The 20,673-nt window shown below is 58.0% G+C and overlaps 1 protein-coding gene and 1 long non-coding RNA gene across 5 annotated transcripts in view; one reads left to right on the forward strand and one right to left on the reverse strand.

Annotated features, from left to right (window-relative positions):
• The window catches only part of PPM1F (protein phosphatase, Mg2+/Mn2+ dependent 1F), a 25,627-nt gene continuing 4,954 nt past the window's right edge, over positions 1-20,673 (forward strand). The window contains exons 1-6 of one of the 3 annotated variants that reach the window (XM_014868065.3): positions 1-105; positions 6,679-6,926; positions 11,906-12,045; positions 16,898-17,100; positions 17,777-17,965; positions 19,697-19,840. In XM_014868065.3, the coding sequence (XP_014723551.2) occupies positions 6,730-6,926; positions 11,906-12,045; positions 16,898-17,100; positions 17,777-17,965; positions 19,697-19,840 (873 nt within the window). In that variant the 5' untranslated portion in view covers positions 1-105; positions 6,679-6,729. Of the gene's footprint in view, positions 106-167; positions 284-509; positions 559-6,678; positions 6,927-11,905; positions 12,046-16,897; positions 17,101-17,776; positions 17,966-19,696; positions 19,841-20,673 lie in introns of those variants that run through there. The other 2 variants (XM_044775448.2, XM_070516462.1) reach the window with 2 other exon arrangements.
• LOC123287616 (uncharacterized) overlaps positions 17,972-20,673 on the reverse strand; it is a 14,392-nt gene continuing 11,690 nt past the window's right edge. Inside the window, exons 2-3 of one of the 2 annotated variants that reach the window (XR_011505467.1) lie at positions 20,284-20,534; positions 17,972-18,826 (exon numbers count right to left, since the gene is read on the reverse strand). This is a non-coding gene — a long non-coding RNA (uncharacterized lncRNA). Of the gene's footprint in view, positions 18,827-19,846; positions 20,535-20,673 lie in introns of those variants that run through there. The other variant, XR_006530954.2, reaches the window with a different exon arrangement.

Here is a 20,673-nt window from a genome sequence, read left to right on the forward strand (position 1 = left end):
GCCCGGGGCTCCACTGCGCCTGCGCCGCGCCCGCCGCGGCCAGGGACGGGAAGTGGGCGGGGCCGGCCAGAGCTGCGAGCTGGGCGCGGAGCCGCCGAGTGGCAGGTGAGGCCCGCGGGGCCGGGGGTGGGGGGCCCGGGTGCAGGACCGGGGTGCTGAGGAGCCGGGGAGGGCGGAAGGGGGCTGCGGAGGCCGGGAGGCCGAGATGAGCGGACCACGGAGCTCGGGGGCCGAGTGGGGAGCTGAAGAGCGGGTCGAGCGGCGGGCACCCGAGGAGCCCTAGGTGGGGAGCTGGGGGCCTGGGGAGCCAAGGGTGCAGAACCAGGGGGCCGGCGGGGATGTGGCCGAGCCGAAGACCAGGTGGGGGCCGAGGGTCGTGAGGCAGAATGGGGTGCAGAGGGGTGACGTGCCCCCCTTTTGCCCGGGCCGGCTCCTCCCACCCCACCCCCCAGGAGCATCTGGGCCTGACCCACCACCCTGACCCCTGCCCCACCAGCCCCTGCACTCTTGCTGGACCCCATAGTCCCCACTCCTGACCCTCCCCGGAGTGTGTCTAAGGTAAGTGTTTTAGTTAAAGGCAGTGCGTGGGCTGCAGCTGCTTTAGCCCGGCATGTGTGAGAGACAACCTCAGGCAGGGACGCATGGGCTCCACACCTGCAGCTTTGCAACCTCAGGCAAGCCCCTTAACCTCTCTGTGCAAAAGGGAGAAATGGCACCTGATTGTAGGGATTTTAATGCAGAGCCTAACACGTGGTGACACCTGGTCCATGGTGATGGACTCCTCTCCCGCAGCCTTCCACTCAGCTGGACATGTGTCCTCATGGGGTTCTCTGGGGCAAGTTCTGTGGGCCGAGCTGTGCTCCCGCCGGGGGCCGGGGGGGGGGGGGGGAACAGAATGTGAGGCCAGCACTCTGAGGTCATCTCTGGCTCATTTCTGGCCTTTATGCCCACATCCGGCCTATTGTCAGATTTCACTCTTTTCCTCCTGCAACTGAGGTGGAAATGACAAAGGCATCAGAAGACCCCATTCGAGTCCAGCTTTGCCATTTCCTACATGTGCGACCTTAGGTGTGTTGTCTACCACCCCGCAGCCCATTTCTTTGCCTGCAGTGTGACTGACGGCGCACGTAGGTCAGCGTAGTTGTGAGAGGTAAACAAAATGAAGACTGCTTTGAACAGCATTTGAAAGCTGTGAAGCTCCCCACAAGTTCATTTGTAGAATTCCTTTGAGATATCGCCTGACGCCAGCCCTGTCTGTGAAACCTTTCTGTGCTGCCCACCATGTCCCACAGGCTGTCAGCTTCCTCTTTGAAGGTGCCAGGCCTCAGGCTGCCGGTCTCAGCCCACACCACCCACTGGTGGTGGAGGAAGGAAGCCGACCCTTCCCTCGGCCGTCATGCTTGCCAGCTGCCACGTGCAGAGGACAGGGGTGGGCCCCCTGACCTCAGGAAGCTTATAATCTGGTGAGAAAGTCAAGCTTGTAAAAAGTGGTGGTTGCACAGCAATGTGCATGTGCTTACTGCCACAGAACTGCACACTGCAAAATGGATGGAATGATAAATTGTATGTTATGTATATTTCACCATAAATTTTTTTAAAAGAAAGAAAATCTACGTAGGAAGAGATCTGGAAGGGTTTACACCAAACTCTTTCCAGTGATTATTTGTAAACAAAGAAACAATATCCTCCATTTGTAGAAAAACTTAACAATGAGTATAATACTTGGTGACAGTGATACAGTTTCCTTTTCTAAGGATTGCTGTTTTCTTCTGCACTCAGCTTCTGAAGTCAAGCAGGACTCAATAAGTATTTTGCCCACGCCACCTAGAAAAATGCAGTTGTACAAATATGCATTAGTTGAGCTTTTGAGTCAAAACTGGTAAACTACAGGAAAATAAATATTTTAAATGGAAAGAAAAGAATGGGCTCTTTACCAGTCAGGTGCAAGCAGAAGCTCTCTAGAGCCGCGGAAGCCACCTGCTGGCCTGCAGAGGTGTGATTTCAGCAGAGCTCGGATCAGAGAGGTCTCAGGGCAAAATGGAATGCCACAGGCAAGGCACAGGAGCGCGGAGGCAAGAGGCTGCGCCAGAACATGGGACACGTAAATGAAAGAGGGGCCGGGAGAGAGACCACATCCCAGGGCTGGTGACCCATGAGGGGTAGGCAGGGTTTCTGTGGCAGTTAGGAGCCAGGCCCCGCAGTCAGACACTAGTGGGGACTTTTGGCAAGTTGCTTGGCCTGAATGCCACAGCCCCCACCTGTAAAGTGAGGATAATAACAGGTTGTTGGGAGGTGAGAAGAGGTGATCCAGGAAGGGTGATAACACCCGGGGGCCCCTGGCAGCCGTTATTCCTGCCGCAGTGGCTGCCTGCTGGTGAGCAGCGCAGAGGGACATCGTTCCAGGAGCCGGGAAGACCCAGCCACAGGCCACATTTGGCCAGACCGGTCAAGACAGGTGGCAGTGGGGGTTTGGGACCCAGTGTCTCTCCTATGCCCACCCCAGGCCCTTGGTTACTTGCACAGACTCACACACCAGTCCCTCCCCCCTGAGCCTCTCACCATCCTCCCCATTCAGCACCCCCTGCACCAGGCCCGGCTCCACCTCATCCCCAACCCCCTTGTCCTGCTGCCTGCCTGCTGGCCACTGTGTCATTCCTGAGACTGTCCCCTCCAGTTGGTTCTGTGAGAGCTCAGGGCCAGGGCACTATTCCTCACCCCTCCTGTCACTCCCAGGGCTGCCTCTGGGTCCTCCTTTGCGTTAGGAATTCCTCCCCCCTCCTTTATCTCTAGGTACCGGACTCCCCAGGAAGGAATTGTTTTGCTCATATCCGTGTGGCTACATCAGAGTCACGAGTTTGTTGAGAAAAGGAAGGAAATTGCTCTTGTCCCTTACTCTAGCTGGACCCCAGAGAAGGAAAGCTGCATCCTGGCTCCTCTCCTCTGCCCTCGCCTCCGCCAGGTGATGCAGAAACAAGCCTGGTGGTTCCTCAGCATGCAGGATGCTCCGGGCCCCCTGCCCATCTAGCAAGCGGGCAGCTGGCGCAGGAGCTGAGAGTAGGCCAGCCCGTGCCCTGGCAGACGCAGGCTGAGCCCACACACAAGCAGTCACTCCCCTGCTGCCTTGCCGCACCGGCCCCACTCAGCACACGTGTTGCAGGTGGCCCCCCGGGGCCCGCACCGGACCCTGGGCACAGGGCACACGACCACAGCCCCTCATGAGCAGGGGCACCACCGAGACCGAGTCTGCAGTGCCTAGAGGAGGGGCCACCAACCCCTAGAGAAAGAGGCAGACTCCAGGGGAGGGGGCTCCAGGCCCAGGAAACAGCATCCCAAGGCTGGGAGGCAAGAAGGAGGCCCCTGCATTCTAAAATGTCTGGCACACACCACCACTGGCAAGTGAGGTCGAAGGTAAAGGGTCTTGAGTTCTGTGCTTTCGAGTGTGGGCCAGAGCTTCTAAAACTGGGGTCTTCCTGTGCATCTGGAGAGGTCAATGAGCATGCTGTTATCTTGTTTTGATCCTAATGTGACACTTGCGTGAGCGTACCTTGAGCCACCCGAGATTTCAGTGCCTGTAGAGTATTTGTTTCTGGACTCAGAATTGCATGGAGCTGGGCAGCATTTCTCAGCCCAGGGACGCCGGCTGTTGCTTAGAGGCCACTGTGCTGTGCATTACTCACACTTCTCTCCCCTAAGCAGCCGGAGGCCAGAGCAGACCACAAGCAGAGGTAGCTTGGCCTCTTTCTCTGCCCAGGGGCGTCCACGCCTGCTGGGAAATTCATGCCATCGTGTTTTTCGTTGGCTTCAGCTCTGCAGCTCTGCCAGGCAGGCGCTGGTGCTGAGCGCTAGTGCTGGCCGGGGGTGGGTGCAGGTGTGGGGGTGAGGGTGGCCGCTGGCTGGCCAGTGGCCTTCTCCCCAGCTGACCCTCACCACCCCGGGGGCTCCCAGCCCTTTCTGATCGCTAGAACACAGTTGTCCCCCTGCTCTCGGCCTGGCGGTCTCCCTTTCTGTTCTGTTCTGTTCTTTTTACCTGTTTGGCTTTTCCAACCATGGCTACATTTTATTTATTCTACTTATGAGTAAACATGAAAGGTAACAAGGAATTTAAGTCTGTCCCCATAACCTTCCATCACAGTGCCCCCATTTCCATATCATTTCCATGTGTCTAAAACTCTTTTTCAGTTCTGTCTGAGAGGAGAGAGAGGTTTTCTGTGCTTTTAACTTGCCTGCTTTGCCTCCGAATCCTCCACTGATTAGACTTTAACTTCCCCGTTCCCTCCTCCTCATGCTCTCCCTGTGCTTTTTCTCTGTTCTTCCAGAAGCCTTGCTAAGTTAGTTCTAGACAAGGACGCCCCTCCCCTGCTGTGTTCTTCAGCGGGCAGAGCTGCCTTCATCCTCCAACTTCAGACCCTTGACCACAGCTGCCCTTGGCCAAGTTTGGAGGCATGGTCTGCAGATATTCTAAGACTCATGATTCTGGAAGATTCTTTCCTGCCTTTCCATTCACTTGTCAGAACCTGGAAGGCCTCAGGAAGGGGATGGGTTATGAGACTGCTCCCCAAATTCTCCTCCTAGACTTTGGGTGCTGCTGGGACTCTCAAGTCAACTTGTTACTGGAACAAAGGCTGCTTGTTTCCCTGGGGGCCAAGTTACGGGATCCGTTCCAGGAGCAAGTTCCCCAGCCCGAATGTTACCGAAGCCCGGGGGGGTGTCCCAGCCCTGGGAAGGCTCATGGGGAGCAGCAGAGCTGAAGAGGAAGGGGCGAGAGAGAAGGGCCTGTGCTGAGCGGGTGGCAGGGACGTAGGGCCTGGAGAGGGCTGGACCGCAGCCCCCCAAGAGTGAATAGGGGAGGGTGGGGTGGGAGGGATGATGGAAAGGAGACACTCTGGGATCATTTGGGTCTGGAAGGCTGTGAGTGGGAGGCATGAGCCCAAGTGGGCCCTCGGGGCTATCGGGGAGTCTGACAGACAGGGCCTTCCCTAGCACATGAACCCAGGAGCGGGCAGGCTGGGGAGAAAGGGGGGCAGGTGTGAGGTGGAGAGGGTGGGCTGGCAGTGCATCAGCAGTCCTGAGCTAGGGTTGAGGAACTGGAGGTCCACCATGGGGAGGAGGGTGGGGCAGGAGCCGTGGGTGCGTGAGGCCCTTGTGTGGTAGGAGTGAGGTAGGGTGGTGACGAGCTTGGGCTCCAGAATCCCTCCTGGACACCATCATCCATTTTCAGGTGATGGGCTGCCCCCTCCAGGCCTCAGTGTTCCCATCTGTGAAATGAGAGCTTGTCCTGGCTCCCACGGGTGTTGTGGCAGTGCACAGGGCCTGGCAGCCAGTAAGCCCTCAGCCTTCCTAGGGATGTAGGGAGAAAGAGCCCTCAAGGGGGGCCAGCCCTGTGGCGCAGCAATTGAGTTCGCTTGTTCCGCTTTGGTGGCCCAGGGTTCGCTGGTTCGGATCCCACATGCGGACTTGGCGCCGCTTATCAAGCCATGCTGTGTTAGGCATCCCACATATAAAGTAGAAGAAGATGAGCATGGATGTTAGCTCAGGACCAGTCTTCCTCACTAAAAAGAGGAGGATTGGGGGCTGGACTGGTGCCACAGCAGTTAAGTCCACACATTCTGCTTTGGTGGCCCAGGGTTCGCTGGTTTGGATCCCGGATACGGACATGGCACCGCTTGGCATGCCATGCTGTGGTAGGCATCCCGCATATGAAGTAGAGGAAGATGGGCATGGATGTTAGTTCAGGGCCAGTCTTCCTCAGCAAAAAGAGGAGGATTGGCAGCAGTTAGCTCAGGGCTAATCTTCCTCAAAAAAAAAAAAAAAGAGGATTGGTGGCGGATGTTAGCTCAGGGCTAATCTTCCTCAAAAAAAAAAAAAGGAGCCCTCGAGGTGGGAGCTGGTACCCAGGGCAGTGGGTCAGGCTCTGGGCTGTCCACAGCACCTCTCCTCCGGCTCACGCTGGTTGGACTCCTCCTGTGGAGAGGATTTAATAGGCCTTCCCCTGTCCTAAGTGTGAGCCACTCCACCTCCCCGACCATCCTGGGTTAACCCTCAGCTTCTCTCCCACTGGTGCCCTGGGAAGGCCTCTGGGGAGCCCTTCCTGCTCCCCTTCTCCATCTCTATAACAGCCCGGCCTGGCCCTCTGCTGCATGGTGACCCTGTCACCAGCCCAGCCTGGCCCTTCTCTTCCTTCCTTCTTCCCTCTGAGTACCACTTCTAGGCTCACATCACTTCCTCACCTCCTAGCTGCCCAGGTCACCTGCCGTGTTCACCTGCCTCAGTGGCCTGGCCCTGGGTCCCTCTCCTGCCCCCTTTTGTTCACACTGGCCACCCTCTGCCAGGAACACACCTTCCTTCTTTGTCACTTCTTCAAGACGTCCATGTTGCCTCTGCTCTTGGCTCCATCCCCTGGAGCCACTTCCCTTGGCTCCTGAGCATCCCCTCTGCATTAGGACATGGGCCAGAGTTGTTGCTCCTGTTTACTTGGGCCCCTGAACTGCGTGAGGCCAGATGGCCCTGCCCTTCGGCTGTGAGGCCCCAGGCTTCATGCGGCACCTGCAGAGCGATGGCTGGAGGTAAAGCAGAGAAAGCAAGGCATCGTGTACTCAGCACTGCAGGGTGAACACCCAAGTACCCCAAGAGCAGGGCGCTGATCACCCATGTTTTTGCTGACCTCCCATCTCTCCCCAGGGTGAAGACTAACTGGAACCCTGGCGGCAGGCCCCCCGGGATGCTCTGGGCATGGCCTCTGGAGCCCCACAGGAGAGCAGCCAGATGGCAGAGGAGACACTGGGCTTCCTGGACATGCTCCTCTGCGACTTTCCAGCCCCACTGAGCCCAGACAGCCCTCTGCCGTGGAAGGTCCCAGGGACAGTGCTGAGGCAGGAGGAGGTGGAAGGCGAGCTGGCCGAGCTGGCGATGGGTTTCCTGGGCAGCAGGTAGGCCATGCACCTGCCAGGAGGGGGGGGCACAGGACGGGAGTGAGGGGCTTGGTGTCTGCTGCGTGCTGCCCTTGACCCTGGAGGCCGTCTACCCGACATGTCCTGCCCTGTGTCAATGTGTTCCCTCTGTAAATCCCTCTCTTGGTCTCCCAGGGCGACCGTAGCAGAACACCACTGACCGAGTGGCTTCGAACAACAGAAATGTGTGGTCTCACAGTTCTGGAGGCCAGAGGTCAGACACCAAGGTGTCAGCAGAGCAGTGCTCTCTTAACAAAGGCCATTGAGGAAAGTCTGTTAGCTTCTGGTGTCGCCAGCAGTCCTTAGTGTTCTGTGGCCTTTAGACACATCAATCCAGTGTGGCCTTCGTCGTCACACGGTGTCCTCCTGTGTGTCAGTGTCTTCACGTGTCACCCCCTGTCGATCTGTGTCTGTTCTCCTCCTCTTGTAAGGGCGCCAGTCCTAGTGTATGTGGGGCCCACTCTGCTCCAGCATGACCTCATCTTACACCTGCAAAGATCCTAATAAGGTCACGTTCTGAGCCTCTGTGGGTTAGGACTTCAGTGTTTCTTTTGTGGGGACACAATTCAACCCATGACAGGTGCTAAACAGTAGGTCCTCTTTCTGTCCCGTTTCACAGAGGGGAGGCAGAGGCCAAGTAGGTGAAGAGACTGGCCTGAGGCCTCGTGCTCAGGGCGGGCCAGGGCCAGGCCATGTCCCCAATGCAGAGAGGAGACACAAGAACCAGCTTCGCAGATACGGGCAGGATAGAGAGCAGCGGGCCTGCCTGCAGCCCCCATGGGAGGTGCAAGGCAGTGCGGGCTGGCAGGCCACACGGTGTCCATGTGAGCCTTGTCCCTCCCCCAAGGGCCGTGACCACCATCCCTAGTCGCTGCATCATTCACAGGTCATCTGCAAATCTCCTAAAGCTGGGACATGCCCCAGTGTCTGTGCACTGGCATCTTAGTGTCCCCAAGCATGCTTCCTTTGTGGCAGGTCACCTCCATCTGCACATCCTCTGAGGGCCTGCTTGACAGGACCCCAAGGCCCTGGCAGAGTCAGCAAGTTGAGCCCGCGTCGCTGAGCAGGAAGGCTGAGGGCCTGCTCCAGGGCCTCATCCTGGACATCCACCCCGGGGTCCGCCACAGCCCCCCAGAGCTCTGGAGGAAATGTCCGGTGACCGTGTCCCTTGGGGGGTGGCCTGTGCAGAGGGTGGTGTTGGCTTGTTTAGTTTTGCTGTGAGGAAATAATTTAGAGGCAGGCTGTGTAAAGCAAATTGGCCGGCCCGAGGCTGCCTCGGGGCTGCTGGATGGGTGGGAAGGGGTATCTGGAGCTCTGCCTCCCTTGGGACCCAGCACAAAGGAAGGGAGGGAGGAGAGGGAGCCGGCTAGCCGGGCAAGTGGTGTACTCAGAGGGGAGAGGGAAGTCGAGGGCCCCGGGGCCTCAGTGTCTGGCCTCCCAGGGGCACTAGGCCTTCTGTGGGGCTCAGGGGCAGTGGGAGGAAAGGCAGGCCCTGAGGGATTGGTACCCCTGCCACCCCTGCTGGCAGCCCAGCGCCTGAAGAGAGCAAGAGGACAAGGATGATGTGTCCACGGGGATAGAGAGGAAACGAGCTGAGGATCGAGGTGGGAAAGCTGTCCTGGGTCACAACAGAGCCCGGGTTAGCTGGTCCTCTAGGCAGGTGGCACAGCATCAGAGGAGGGACAAGCTACAGTGCGAGGCCTGGGAGGGGCACCAGACTGAGCAGTCAGTCCCCAGGTCCAGGGAAGGGGGGCGCGGAGGAGGCATGTGCCCAGGGGGAGGGTCCCGGACCATGGGGCTGGTTTTGCTTCACAGCAGTGGAAATGGGAGGGGGTGAGGAAGAGAAGGGTGGCGGGCGGTGGCAGGAACGGGGGACCTGCCCTCCTGCCCAGGGTGAGGTCTCAGCTGGAGAAATCAGGGGTTGGTCCGAGGGGTCTGCTGGGCTGCAGGGCCTTGGAGGGGTGAGTTTTAGTTAAGATGGAGAGAAGGTGTCTCAAGGTAAATGTAGGGAAAACCAGCACTTGTTGGAGGTGGGGCGGGGCCCCCCCGAGGCCCTGGTGGCGGGTGAGGCTGAGCCGGGAGGAGGCAGCAGGCCCCGGGCTCAGGTGTTGTTGAGCAGGCGTCCCGTCCGTTAGCAGGATGACAGAGCAGGTCTGAGAGCATTATGATGGGGGAGAGGCCAGGGGTCCCGGCCGCCAGGGCCTGAGGCAGAGGGGTTGGCGCAGGCCTCTGCAGAGCTCCCCTTGGCCCCCTTAGACTTCCCTAAAAATGAATTCCTTTGAGTCTTATATTTTCCAGCCATCTTAATGGGTTTATTTTCAGTTATTTTTGTCCTCTTCTAGTAGTTCTTTCCTACGTAGTCGCAGATGCTCACGTGTGTGGTCACAGGTTTTCTATACTGCGTTTGACTGTCGGGCACCCCTGCACGCTGGGCGGGCTCCCCTCCAGCTCTGCTTCCCGGCCTGCAGCTCTGGTGTAAGGCCCCGAGCACGTGGGTCTGTGGGGTTTTCTCAGACCATAGTGGTGACCTTGTGAGACTGTCTGGCAGGCAGAGCCCCAAGGTCACGGGTGCACTGACTGACGTCCTGTCTTCCCCCGTGTTAGTGTTCCCATGCACACCTCAGGCACCCAGCGGTGCACACCTTACACTTACACCTTGTGTAATGCGTAATTACACATAAGCATTTACGTACCTCTTCACCTCTGCTGCTGGACGGAAGTTCCTTGAAAATCCCAAGCTGGGCGGGTCCACGGCAGCATCCTCGGGTGTGATGCAGCATCCTGGGATGTGGTGTGGGGCCTGAGCGCCAGGGCTTGTCGGGTGGGACTCCTGGATAAGGCGGGAGGGGCGTCCAGGAAGCCAGGCCTGTGGCCCACGGCCAGGCATTGTCTGGGTCCCCCTGCCGGAAGCTGCCCCCCTGTCCCCAGCAGCGTTGTGGGCCTGGAGGAAGCCACAGCACAGCCGACCTTGCCGACCTCACTGGAGCAGAACAGGCGCCTCTTCTCCCTGCTGTGAAAAAGGAAAACCTGGTGGCTGGCAGGAAATCCCCTAATGGCAGAGGAACTCATTTCTCATGTCTTGGCTGGTTGTTTTTCAAAGGCCGTTCCAGAGGCTTCTCCCCTGAATCACCCTCTCATTTTGAAAAATCATGAATTCATCCTGGTAGATTTCTAAGACTATCAGTAGACACACCATGGACGCCCAGCCCCCAAGGGGACGTGACCATGCACCTGGCTGTTGGGAGGTCCTTGCCCTCAGGGGAAAGCCGAGTGTGTCATTCCAGCAGATGGCCGCCTCCCCAGGCGTGGGCCCCCAGCCCCTGGGGATGGGCACGGGGAGGGTAAGGGTGCACATCTCTCCGCCTAAGAGGGGCTCCCCTTGGTGGGGAGGCAGATTCCAGGGTCAGAATGCATCCTAGAGGCTGTCGGCCCCAGGAAGATGGATCCCTGTGCCCAGGGAGCCAGGGAGGTGACTGGCAGGCCGGCTTGGAGCTCATGGAAACATGCATGGGTGGTGGAATTTCCCAGAGTCCTTCCATGCTGGCCTCAGTCTCTCCATCCTCAGGACTCCCCAGAACTGCTGCCCGCCCTCCCTGTCCTCCTGGGCAGCTTCCCAATCCTCTGTTAATTGGCTTTCCCAGCCCTGCCTACACCCCCTCAGCTCTGTTCTGGGCGACCTCTCTGTGCCCTTCGAAGCAGTCAGCCAAATCTCGCTTCTATGGCCCCAGGCGGCCACTACTGGGGTTACCCCACATCCCCAGCTGCTCCCAGCCCCCCGACTCCTCTCTGCCCCTCCTCTTTGGCAAGCTCCTTCAGCTGCAGCTCCCACCCCCATTCATTCCAAGGCTCTATCTCCCATCCAGTCTCCTGCCCAATGCCTGCTCTGTCCCCTCCCCTCCACTGCCAAGCCTTGCCCAACTTGGACCTTGGCCTCTCCCCAGCGTTCACCCTGCAGTCCAGGGTAGGTGTCTAAAAGCCTGATCTGATCATGTCACATCCCTCTTGAAAACACACCAAGGTCGTGGCTCCCTGTTGCCCTGACACCTGCCCCCTGCCCAGTGCACTCTTGCACCAGCTGCCCAGTGGCCTGCTTTGCCCAGGGACCCCAAGGGTGGTGCCCAGCCACGCCCTCCAGGCACAGTCCTCGGGTCCCATGCTCCTGGATTCCTTTCCTGGGGTGGACATAACGCAGTCCCACAGCCTAGTGTCTTAAACAACAGAAATGTATTGTCTTGGAGTTCTAGAGGCTGGAAGACCCAGATCAAGGTGTTGGCAGGGCTGGTTCCTTCCGGTTGATGCTGGCGGTCCTTGGCTTGTGGGCTCCGCGCTCCAGTCTCTGCCTCCATCTTCACATGGCTTCTACGTGTGTGTGCCTGTGTCGAGATGCCCCCTTTGATAAGAACAGCATTGTTATTGGTTAGGGGCCCATCCTACTCCACGATGACCTCATTTTAACTCATTGCATCTGCAGCAACCCTATTTCCAAATAAGGTTACATTCTGAGGCACTGAGGGGTTAGACCTTCAGCATGTGAAGTTTGAGGGACACAGTTCAGCCCATAAGATCCCCAACCCCCAGGGCTCCCCAGCTGGTGTTGGTGACCAGGAGTTCTCATCAGGCTGGACGTTGGGCAGTTTGTCTGACCTGGCCACCAAGACCAGCAGACAATCTTATGCGTCTGTGACACCCCCCTCCCCACCAGCCCCAACCCACATTTGGTGCAGCACATGCCCCGGTAAATGGCATTGCATGGACATCCTGTCCAGCTCCCTGAGGACCGGAGGCCGACCTGCTCATTGGGGCCATACACTGCAGTGTGACTGGTCATCACTGCCTCCAGAAGGGCCTCCCTGAGTGGCGAGGAGCCCAAAGTCTCCATCTGGAGCACTGGGTGGGCACTGGGGTATTGGCTTCTGCCGAGGAGCCAGCTCCACTTCACATCGTGTTCCCGTCCCCAGGAATGCTCCACCACCACTTGCTTCGTGTCTGGCCCATGAGGCAGTTTCCCAGCTGCTGCAGGCAGACCTTTCCGAATTCAGGAAGAAGCCCAGGCAGGAGGAGGATGACGACGCAGAAGAAGAGAAGGCCCCTGTGACCTGTGAGTTCTGCCCCTCTTGGGGCCCTGGGGCTTAACAGGTGACACACTCACCAGCCAGACAAGGGACAGGCTGCAAGGGAGCACCAGTTTGGGAGATGTCAGGGTTCACCTGGACTCTGTTTCCATCCCCGTTTTGCTGGCGGAAGGGCAGTTGTGGGCATCACATGATGAGGGCTGGAAGGGGCAGCGCCGGGTGCGCATGCTCACGACAGGGTGGCAGAATTGAGATGCAGAGGAAGCACGCACACCAGCACGAGGTCGGCGGCGGGAGCACCACAGCTAACTCACTGAGCTTCTGAACAGCCCAGGAGATGAATAACGCTCATCCCGCGTTACATGGGGGGAAACCAAGGTGCTAACTCACATCGAACACCTGCTCTTCTGCCTCAGCTGACATCACCCCGTGGTGACGTGGGAGCGGTTCCCAGGGGCAGCCTCGGGGTCCAGCTGGTAGAAAACGCCAGAGCTCGGGCCCATTGCCTGGGCTGGCCCACGTCAGGACCCTGTCAGGTGGAGACTCAGTGGTGTCCATGAGAGCTCGGGGAGGCGCCAATGGAGGCCTGTCTGTCCGCCTGTCCCCGGGACAGCAGGCGGTGGGTGGGCCCTGAGCCACATCGCACGGCCAGAGGAGCCAGAGCCGGAGGGAGCCTCCTCATAGAAAGGCAGGGCTCTTATTTTGCATGTCTTTCTTTCACTTTATTAATAATTCCTTTCTGTCGTATTTCCCCCAAGTGTCGGTTCATGAAGGACAGAGAGTGGGAGCCGCCCGGCCCATGGGCTGTGGCAGGGTGTGCCGTGGCCTGGGCTTGGCACAGGCGGCGTGGCTCCCTGCCTGCTGGAGAAGGGTGCCGCTCAGGCCACGGCGGGGCTGCAGGCAGCCGGATGCAGAGCAGAGTGGGTCTCGGCCGGGCACTGGCTGGCTGCGCAGGGGGAACCTCAGTGGATTTCCCTTCCTTTGCCATGCCCATCTGACTTGTTACTTTATTACTATTTTTAATTGAGATGTAACTGGTGTATAACATCGTTTAAGGTTAAGGTGTACAGTGTGTTGACCTGATGCATTTATATATCGTGTGTGTTACCATGTAACACACCCCTCCTTCCTGTCACAGTTATTATCTGACTGTTGCTTCAAACTCAGCATTAGTGCCCGCATCGCGGGGAGAGCAGGAAGAGGTGGGGAAGAGGGAAGAGACACCGCAGCCTCTCTCTGCAGTGGGTGCCGACCCCTCTCGTCCTAGTGCCGCGCCCTTTTCCCTGGCTCCCTGCCCGGGTTCCATTCCAGCACAGCCGCGCACTCCCGTCTCCCAGGTGCAGGAGACCCCGTGCACAGTGACGGACAACCATTGTCCTCTGCAAAACTGCCTGGCTGTAGGCGCCCACAGGGAGCGCCGGCCAGCCCCGCTGTCCCGGCGGGAAATCGGCGCCACCTGCTGGCGGGAAGGAACAGTGCGGCCGTCGCCAGTGTGGCCCTTGACGTGGGGGCTCCCCGCGCCTGGGGTGGAGGAGGGAGGCGCCACGCAGGAGGAAGTTGCAGCCGGACCCTGCCCTCCGTCCCTGTCATGGGAGCCGAACTCAGTAGTCTATCATCTCAAAGCCATACTTGCAAAATTAGCGTCGTGGCGGGTGTTCTAAGAATCACTGACCAGGGGCAGAGCCGTGACTAAGACTATGTGGCCCGGGCAGGCAGAGCCCCGCGCCGGCCCCTCCCCAGTGAGCAGTTCCCATGAGGTCCTGTCTCCCCTGAGCTGAGCCTTCCCGCACCCACAGCCCCTCAGACTACCCTGCTGGCCACCAGTTCTCCCGAACACCTGAATGGCCCTTGTGTCCTGGGTGTGGTAGCGGCTCGCAGTCCCCTCCCCCGCCCGCCCCGCCCTTGATGCATGGATTCCCTGGGATGTGTGTCCGAGTGGCCTCCTGCGCTCACAGACCCTCCAGGCCTTCCCTGGCCTCAGCCCTTCTCCTGTAGCCACCACCTTTGGGCAGGAGCTCTTCCTTTTCCAACTCGCTGAGTCCCTCTGGTATGGCCTGTGACACTCCTCAGAGTCTGCCCTGTTTTCAGTTACTTGCCCTTGAGCCCCACCCCCACCAGCAGGTGAGCAGCCCTGACTCACCTATGCCTGTGAACCAACGCACCTGGGCCGGGAGGGGTTTGTGCATCGAAATGAACTGAGTCTCTGAGGTACGGCATCCGAGGTTTCCTTTGGACCTTTCCCCGTTAATCTTTTCTTTAGAAGTCAGGTTGAGGTAGGATTTGGGCTTCTGTTTTAAAATTCATGTTGTGGGGGGTATTACCTGTTCTGCATAACAAATTGTCCCAAAATTTAGCAGCTTAAAACAATAAACTTTTATTATCCCACCATTTCTGTGGGTCTGGAAATTGGGAGCAGCTGAGCTGGTGCTTCTGGCCCAGGGTCTCTCATGAGGTTTCGGTCAGACCAAGGCCTGTGGGGCAGAGGTTCCACTTGCAAGATGGTCCAGTCACATGGCTGTTGGCAGGAGGCCCCAGCTCCTCACCATGTGGACTCTCCACCGGGCTGCTTGAGCATCCTCACAGCATGGCAGCCGGCTTCCCCCAGAGCCAGTGATTCACGAGGGAGACAGAGAGGGAACATGCAGTGTGGAAGCCACAGCAGCTCCTAGGACCCGGGGTCTGAAGCTTCCGTTTTATTCTATTCATGAGAAGCAGGTCACAAAGTCCCACACTCCAGAGAAGGGAATTAGGCTCCCACTCTTGAAAGGAGAAGTATCAAAAAATTTATGGATGTATTTTAAAACCATCACCTGGAGCTAACACTTGTCATGGAAAATTGAGAAAGCACTGAAAAAAAGTGTATGGAAGGAAAACAGCACCCACAGAACCAGCACCTGCAGACGCTGACACTGACATTTTGGTTGTAGGCCTTTCCTGCTTTCATTTTCTGGGTCCAAGAGGTGGAAAGCTTTCTCATGTACTCATCATCAAACTGTGTGTGGAATATTCTACCCTCCCTTTTTTTTACAACATTTTTTTTTTTTTAAGATTGGCACCTGAGCTAACAACTGTTAGCAATCTTTTTTTTTTTTATCCTGCTTTTTCTCCCCAAATCCCCACAGTACATAGTTGTATATTTTAGTTGTGGGTCCTTCTAGTTGTGGCATGTGGGACGCTGCCTCAGCATGGCCTGATGAGCGCTGCCACGTCCACACCCAGGATCTGAACCGGCGAAACCCTGGGCCACTGCAGCGGAGCGCACAAACTTAACCACTCGGCTATGGGGCCAGCCACTACAACATTTTTTCTTAAACATGAATGTTTTTCCTTAATATCATGACGTAAGCATTTTACATACTTGCAAACTCTGTAAAAGCCCATTTTTCTTTTACTCTTCAGGTTTTGTTTGTTTGTTTTGTGAGGAAGATTGGCCCTGAGCTAACATCTGTGCCAGTCTTCCTCTATTTTGTATGTGGGGCGCCCACAGCATGGCTTAATGAGCAGTGTGTAGGTCCATGCCCGGGATCTGCTCCGCCCAAACGAAGCGTGCCTGCTTAACCGCTGCACCACCAGGCCAGCCCCTTCAGTTTTTTTAATTCAACTGTATTTAGAGATAACTGTAGCCTCATATGCAGTTGTAAGAAATAATACAGAGTGATCCCATGCATCCTGCACCCGGTTTCCCCCAAAGGTAACATCTTGCAAAACTACAGGGAAGTCTCGCGACCAGGACCTTGACACAGCCGAGACACAGAACAGTGTCATCACACAAGGATCCCTCATCCCTTACGGCCACCTTAACATCCCCCACGTCCCGACCCCCTGACAACCATGAATCATCTCTATTTGTGTAATTTTGTCAGGTCAGGGTGAGTACAGACGGGATCACACAGGATGTAGTGTGGGGGGCTTGGCTTTCTCCACTCAGCGTAGTTCTCTGGAGGTTCTTCCCGCTGTCTGTCGGGCGCTGCTCCTTTTCTTCTGTGAGTAGTGTTCCGTGGCACCATGTACCAAAGTTTATTTAACCGTTCACGTGTTGAAGGATATCTAGGCCGATTCCAGCTGTTCCAGTTAAAGCCGCTGTGAACAGCCGAGCACAGGTCCTTGTGTGAATGGAGTCTTAATTTCTCTGGGATAAATGCCCAGGGGTGCAGTTGCTGGGTTATAGGGCAGTTGCATGTTTAGTTACGAACATCTTTTTTATTTTTTTTTTTGGAGGAAGATTAGCCCTGAGCTAACATCTGCTGTCAATCCTCCTCTTTTTGCTGAGGAAGACTGGCCATCAGCTAACATCCGTGCCCATCTTCCCCACTTTATATGTGGGATGCCTGCCACAGCATGGCTTGACAAGCGGTGCCATGTCTGCACCCGGGATCCAAACCAGTGAACCCCGGGCCGCCAAAGCAGAACGTGCGCACTTAACCACTGCGCCACCAGGCTGGCCCTGTGAAAATCATTTTTAATAGCAGCTTAATTCTTTGTCAAGAGAACAGACCATAATTTACTCTATCGTTGGATATATATTGTTTCTAATTAATGCACAATTATAAATGATTCTGTACTTAGTTCTTAAATTATCTTTGCCTTTCCTCGGGATGGGCTTCCATGAGGGGCGCTGCTCCACTGTGGGACAGGAGGCTCCTGGCACGGATTGCCAAGCTGGACATTTCTCACAGCCAGTGACTCAGGCTGTCACACATAGCATATTAGGCTAGTGTGCTCAGAATGCCCTGGGGGGTGACGGGCTGGTGGGGCCTGTGCAGGCCTGTGACAGGGCTGTTGAGAGCTTCAGGGGCCCCAGGAAAGGGGGGCAGAGAGAGTGGGAGCCTCGTCTGGCCTGCCTGGCGCTCCCTAACAACCCGCCATCCTGCCCATCAGTGCTGGATGCCGAGGGCCTGGTGAGGACTTTGTTTAACCAGCTCTGGGAAGTATGCAGCCGGTGGCAGAAGCAGGTGCCCTCGACTGCCCAGGCTCCGCAGAGGCCGTGGCTGGTCTCCATCCACGCCATCCGGAACACTCGCCGCAAGATGGAGGACCGGCACGTGTGCCTTTCTGCCTTCAACCAGCTCTTCGGCCTGTCCGTGAGTGCGCCACCTCCAGTGCCCTCCTCCCGGGCCCCGGGGTGGCATGTGAGGCTGGTGTCCCTGATCAGGACAGTGTAGGAGGGCTTGCGTGGCGGGTGGGGGCCACCCTGGGTGCGAGCAGAGCTGCCGGCGAGAGCTGAGGCAGGAGTGATGCCTGCAGTGGCCGCCTGGAGGCCGAAGTGCCAGACGGCTCTCAGAGCCCTTCCCAGGGGGCCTGGGAAGCCCCATTCATTGTCCCGGCACTTCCGGGCCAGGACAGCCATCAGCCACCTAGACTTCCCACTGAGGGACTGGGGAAAGGGCGTAGTTTGCCCACATCTGTTAGGAGGGGAGGCCCCGGGCGCCATGCTTGTCTCAGGCTCAGGATTGCTGAGCCCTGCTCTGTCTCCAGCCCCTGCGCCACCTGCTACATCTTACCTCATCTTATGCTCCCAGCAACTCGGGACAGAGGTGAAACTGAGGCCCTGGAGGGTTGTCCTTTTCCAAATCTCCCAGCTCATAAGTGCTTGAACCAGGTTGGCTTGTCTGATGGCAAAGGCCATGCTGGTCTTCCAGACCCTACCCCATCGGCACCCGGGCTCCCCCACCAGGTGAAAGCCGCTGGCCGGGGCACGGCCTTGGTCAGGCTCGAGGCCAGCGGGCAGGACTGTGACTCCCACTGTGTCCCCACCAGGACCCCGTGGACCGCGCCTACTTTGCCGTGTTTGACGGTCACGGCGGGGTGGACGCTGCGAGGTATGCTGCTGCACACGTGCATGCCCACGCTGCCCGCCGGCCGGAGCTGCCTACAGACCCTGCAGGGGCCCTCAGGGAAGCCTTCCGGCGCACCGACGAGATGTTTCTGTGGAAAGCCAAGCGAGAGGTGAGAACCCGTAGGTGGGCTCGTGCAGTTTGAGGGCAGGAGCGGGGAGCGCCAGGGAGACCTGACCCTGCAGAGAGAGAAATCCAAGTGGTTCACGGCCTCAGAAGGGCCTCAGCAAGCTCTGCTGGCAGTCATGCCATTTCCTTCCTACAATGAAGGGGGCATGTGTTTCATTTGAATAGAAGCAGCATAAAGCTTGCCCCTGATCCCACACGCCTGGCCCCACAGCTGCAGAGGGCGTGAGGCCTCATGGGGGAGGGCAGCCTCTCTTAGACTGTGCCCAGGGTTTTGTTTGAATCAGGTGTGATAAGACGAGAGGCACAGAGACGCCTGGCTTGAACAAGGAGTTTATGACTTACAGTTCCCAAGAGGAGAGGCCAGGCCATGCAGGGCCATGCGGAGAAGCACCGGGTGGGTCAGGAGGCAGAGGGAGTAGGGGTGGCGTGGCCAAAGCCATCACTGGGGCCTCCGCAGGAAGGCGTGGGTGAGGCAGGGCAGGCAAGTCACAGAAGCACAGGACCTGAGAGTGTGAAGACCCTCGACGGGCTGCGGGCTTGGGGGCCTTCCCCGGCCTTCCAGGCTCGGGGAAACGGTGGCCTGGCGTGAGGAACAAAGGAGGCCGTTGAAGCCCCAGCCGGCTTGTGCGTGAAGGGCGCACTCCCAGCAGACGTTTGCTGTCTTTAAGAATTAGCCCTGGGAGGAGCCTTCTCTCCAGGATTAGCAAGTCCACCGACTTGTCAAAGCCACAGAAAACAAAACACGTGGTTAAGGCCCAGCCCCACCTCCCCTTGCTCTCCAGGGCAGGGTCTCGGCAGCTGCTGGTGTCTGCTGGGGGGCTCTTTCCTCAGCAGTTACAGCCATCTGAAAGAAGAAAGAATGCGTCGCAACTGCTGCCCACCCCCGACCACCCCATCAGCTTACTGCCCACAGCACCTCGCTATAGACTCAGTGGTCCTCCAGCAGCCCTGCGGGGCAGATACTACGGTCGTGTCCAGATTCCCTGGGAATCTGAGGCCCAGAGAGCTTAAAAGGCCTGCCCCAGTTGGTGTAGCTCAGAGGAGACTCAGGAGGGAGTGCAGTGTGCCAGACACTCTGAGCATGGACCTCAGCAGAAAGCAGCAAAGCTGGACTTTGCATCTTAACAGAAAGCCACACAGCATCCAAGGCTGTAAGGTGGGAGCCCATTGACAAGCTGGCACGCCCAGCCCTCCTGGCCACTGTCACCCCAGGAGTTGGGAAGGGTCCCTGAGCTCAAGGCTGCCTCTCGGAGTAGAGAAAGGATTCTCTGAAGCAGGTGTTGAGTTTGTTATGATTTTAAAACAGCTTCATTGAGATCTAATTGACACATAAATTGCACACATTTAAAGGATACAATTTGATAGGTTTGGGCATTTGTCTACACAGAGTAACCGTCACCACAGGAGCAGACATATCCATCCCCGCTGAGCTTCTTCCCGCCCTTCATTGTCCCCCTGCTGCCCACCTGCTCCCCCGGCACCCGCTGGTCTGCTCTCTGACACCACAGACTGCAGTGTTCTCTCGAGTTTGATCAGCGGGACCACACAGGACGTGCTCTCCTTCCTCGCAGCATAAGCCTTATGAGAGTCCTGGGGGCCCTTGTGCGCATCCGCCGTCCATTCCCCTTGCCGGCCGAGCCCGTCCGGACGGGTGTGTGCCTGTGGTGTGGACACCCGGCCACGCCCTCACCCAGGCGGGCCTCTCTCCCTGCAGCGGCTGCAGAGCGGCACCACGGGTGTGTGCGCGCTCATCGCGGGAAAGACCCTGCACGTCGCCTGGCTCGGAGACTCTCAGGTCATCCTGGTGCAGCAGGGACAGGTGGTGAAACTGATGGAGCCGCACAGACCCGAGCGACAGGTAAGGGGCTCCTTGCATCGTGCCTGGGACACCCCCGGCCCCCACCGTGCTGGGCCCTGCAGGGAAGCAGACGGTCGGGTGGATGAGGGCGTAAAGCGGCGCGTCTTCCCGGACGCTCCCGTGCTCCTCCAGAGGGAGGGCTCCCCTGCCTGTCTCGAGTGGCTGGAGTCGCCTAAAGTTTGGGGCATTGACAGCCAGGCGTCCAGAGTGACCCCTTCCTGTCACAGCGACATGGAGCCTTGAGCTGCAGCTGGGAGCCAGGCCCTCTGCCCTGACAGGCAGCCTGGTGAGGGGGGTCAACATGCAGGATCCTGTCATGCGCATGGGCAAAGAGCAGCCGACCACCTGGGCTGTGGGGGAGGAGGGCTTCAGGGAGGAGACGACGCTGAGCTGGGGTTGAAGGATTCAGGCTGGGCCTATGCTGGGACCCAGAGATCACTCACCTGTCTGAGCCTCAAGGTCTTGACTTGGCCGCAACCCTGCCGAGTGGCCACACACAGCACGTGCTGGGTCTCAGGGTCCCAGAGCCCACAGAGGAGGCAAGGCAGCTGAGGGACCCGCTCTCTGACCCTGGGGTGCGCGCTCTCTGCTGCCTCCTGAGCATCTCCCTGAGCCTGAGACTCGGAGGCCACGGCCGTCCGCCAAGGGTGGTCCGTCTGTGCTGGCACCATAACCCATTTAGCCGTTCCTGCAACTGATGGACGTTGAGGCTATTTGTCATTCCCACTGTTTCACTGGTGCCTCGTTTGGGCATTGTTCAAGAGCCGTGGCTCCCAATGCCATCTCCGAAAGCAGCTCATCTGCTCTCGGGTGACAGCACCACACCAGGCAGC

This window comes from Equus asinus, chromosome 8 (assembly GCF_041296235.1).
Source record: "Equus asinus isolate D_3611 breed Donkey chromosome 8, EquAss-T2T_v2, whole genome shotgun sequence".
Lineage (NCBI taxonomy): Eukaryota > Metazoa > Chordata > Mammalia > Perissodactyla > Equidae > Equus > Equus asinus.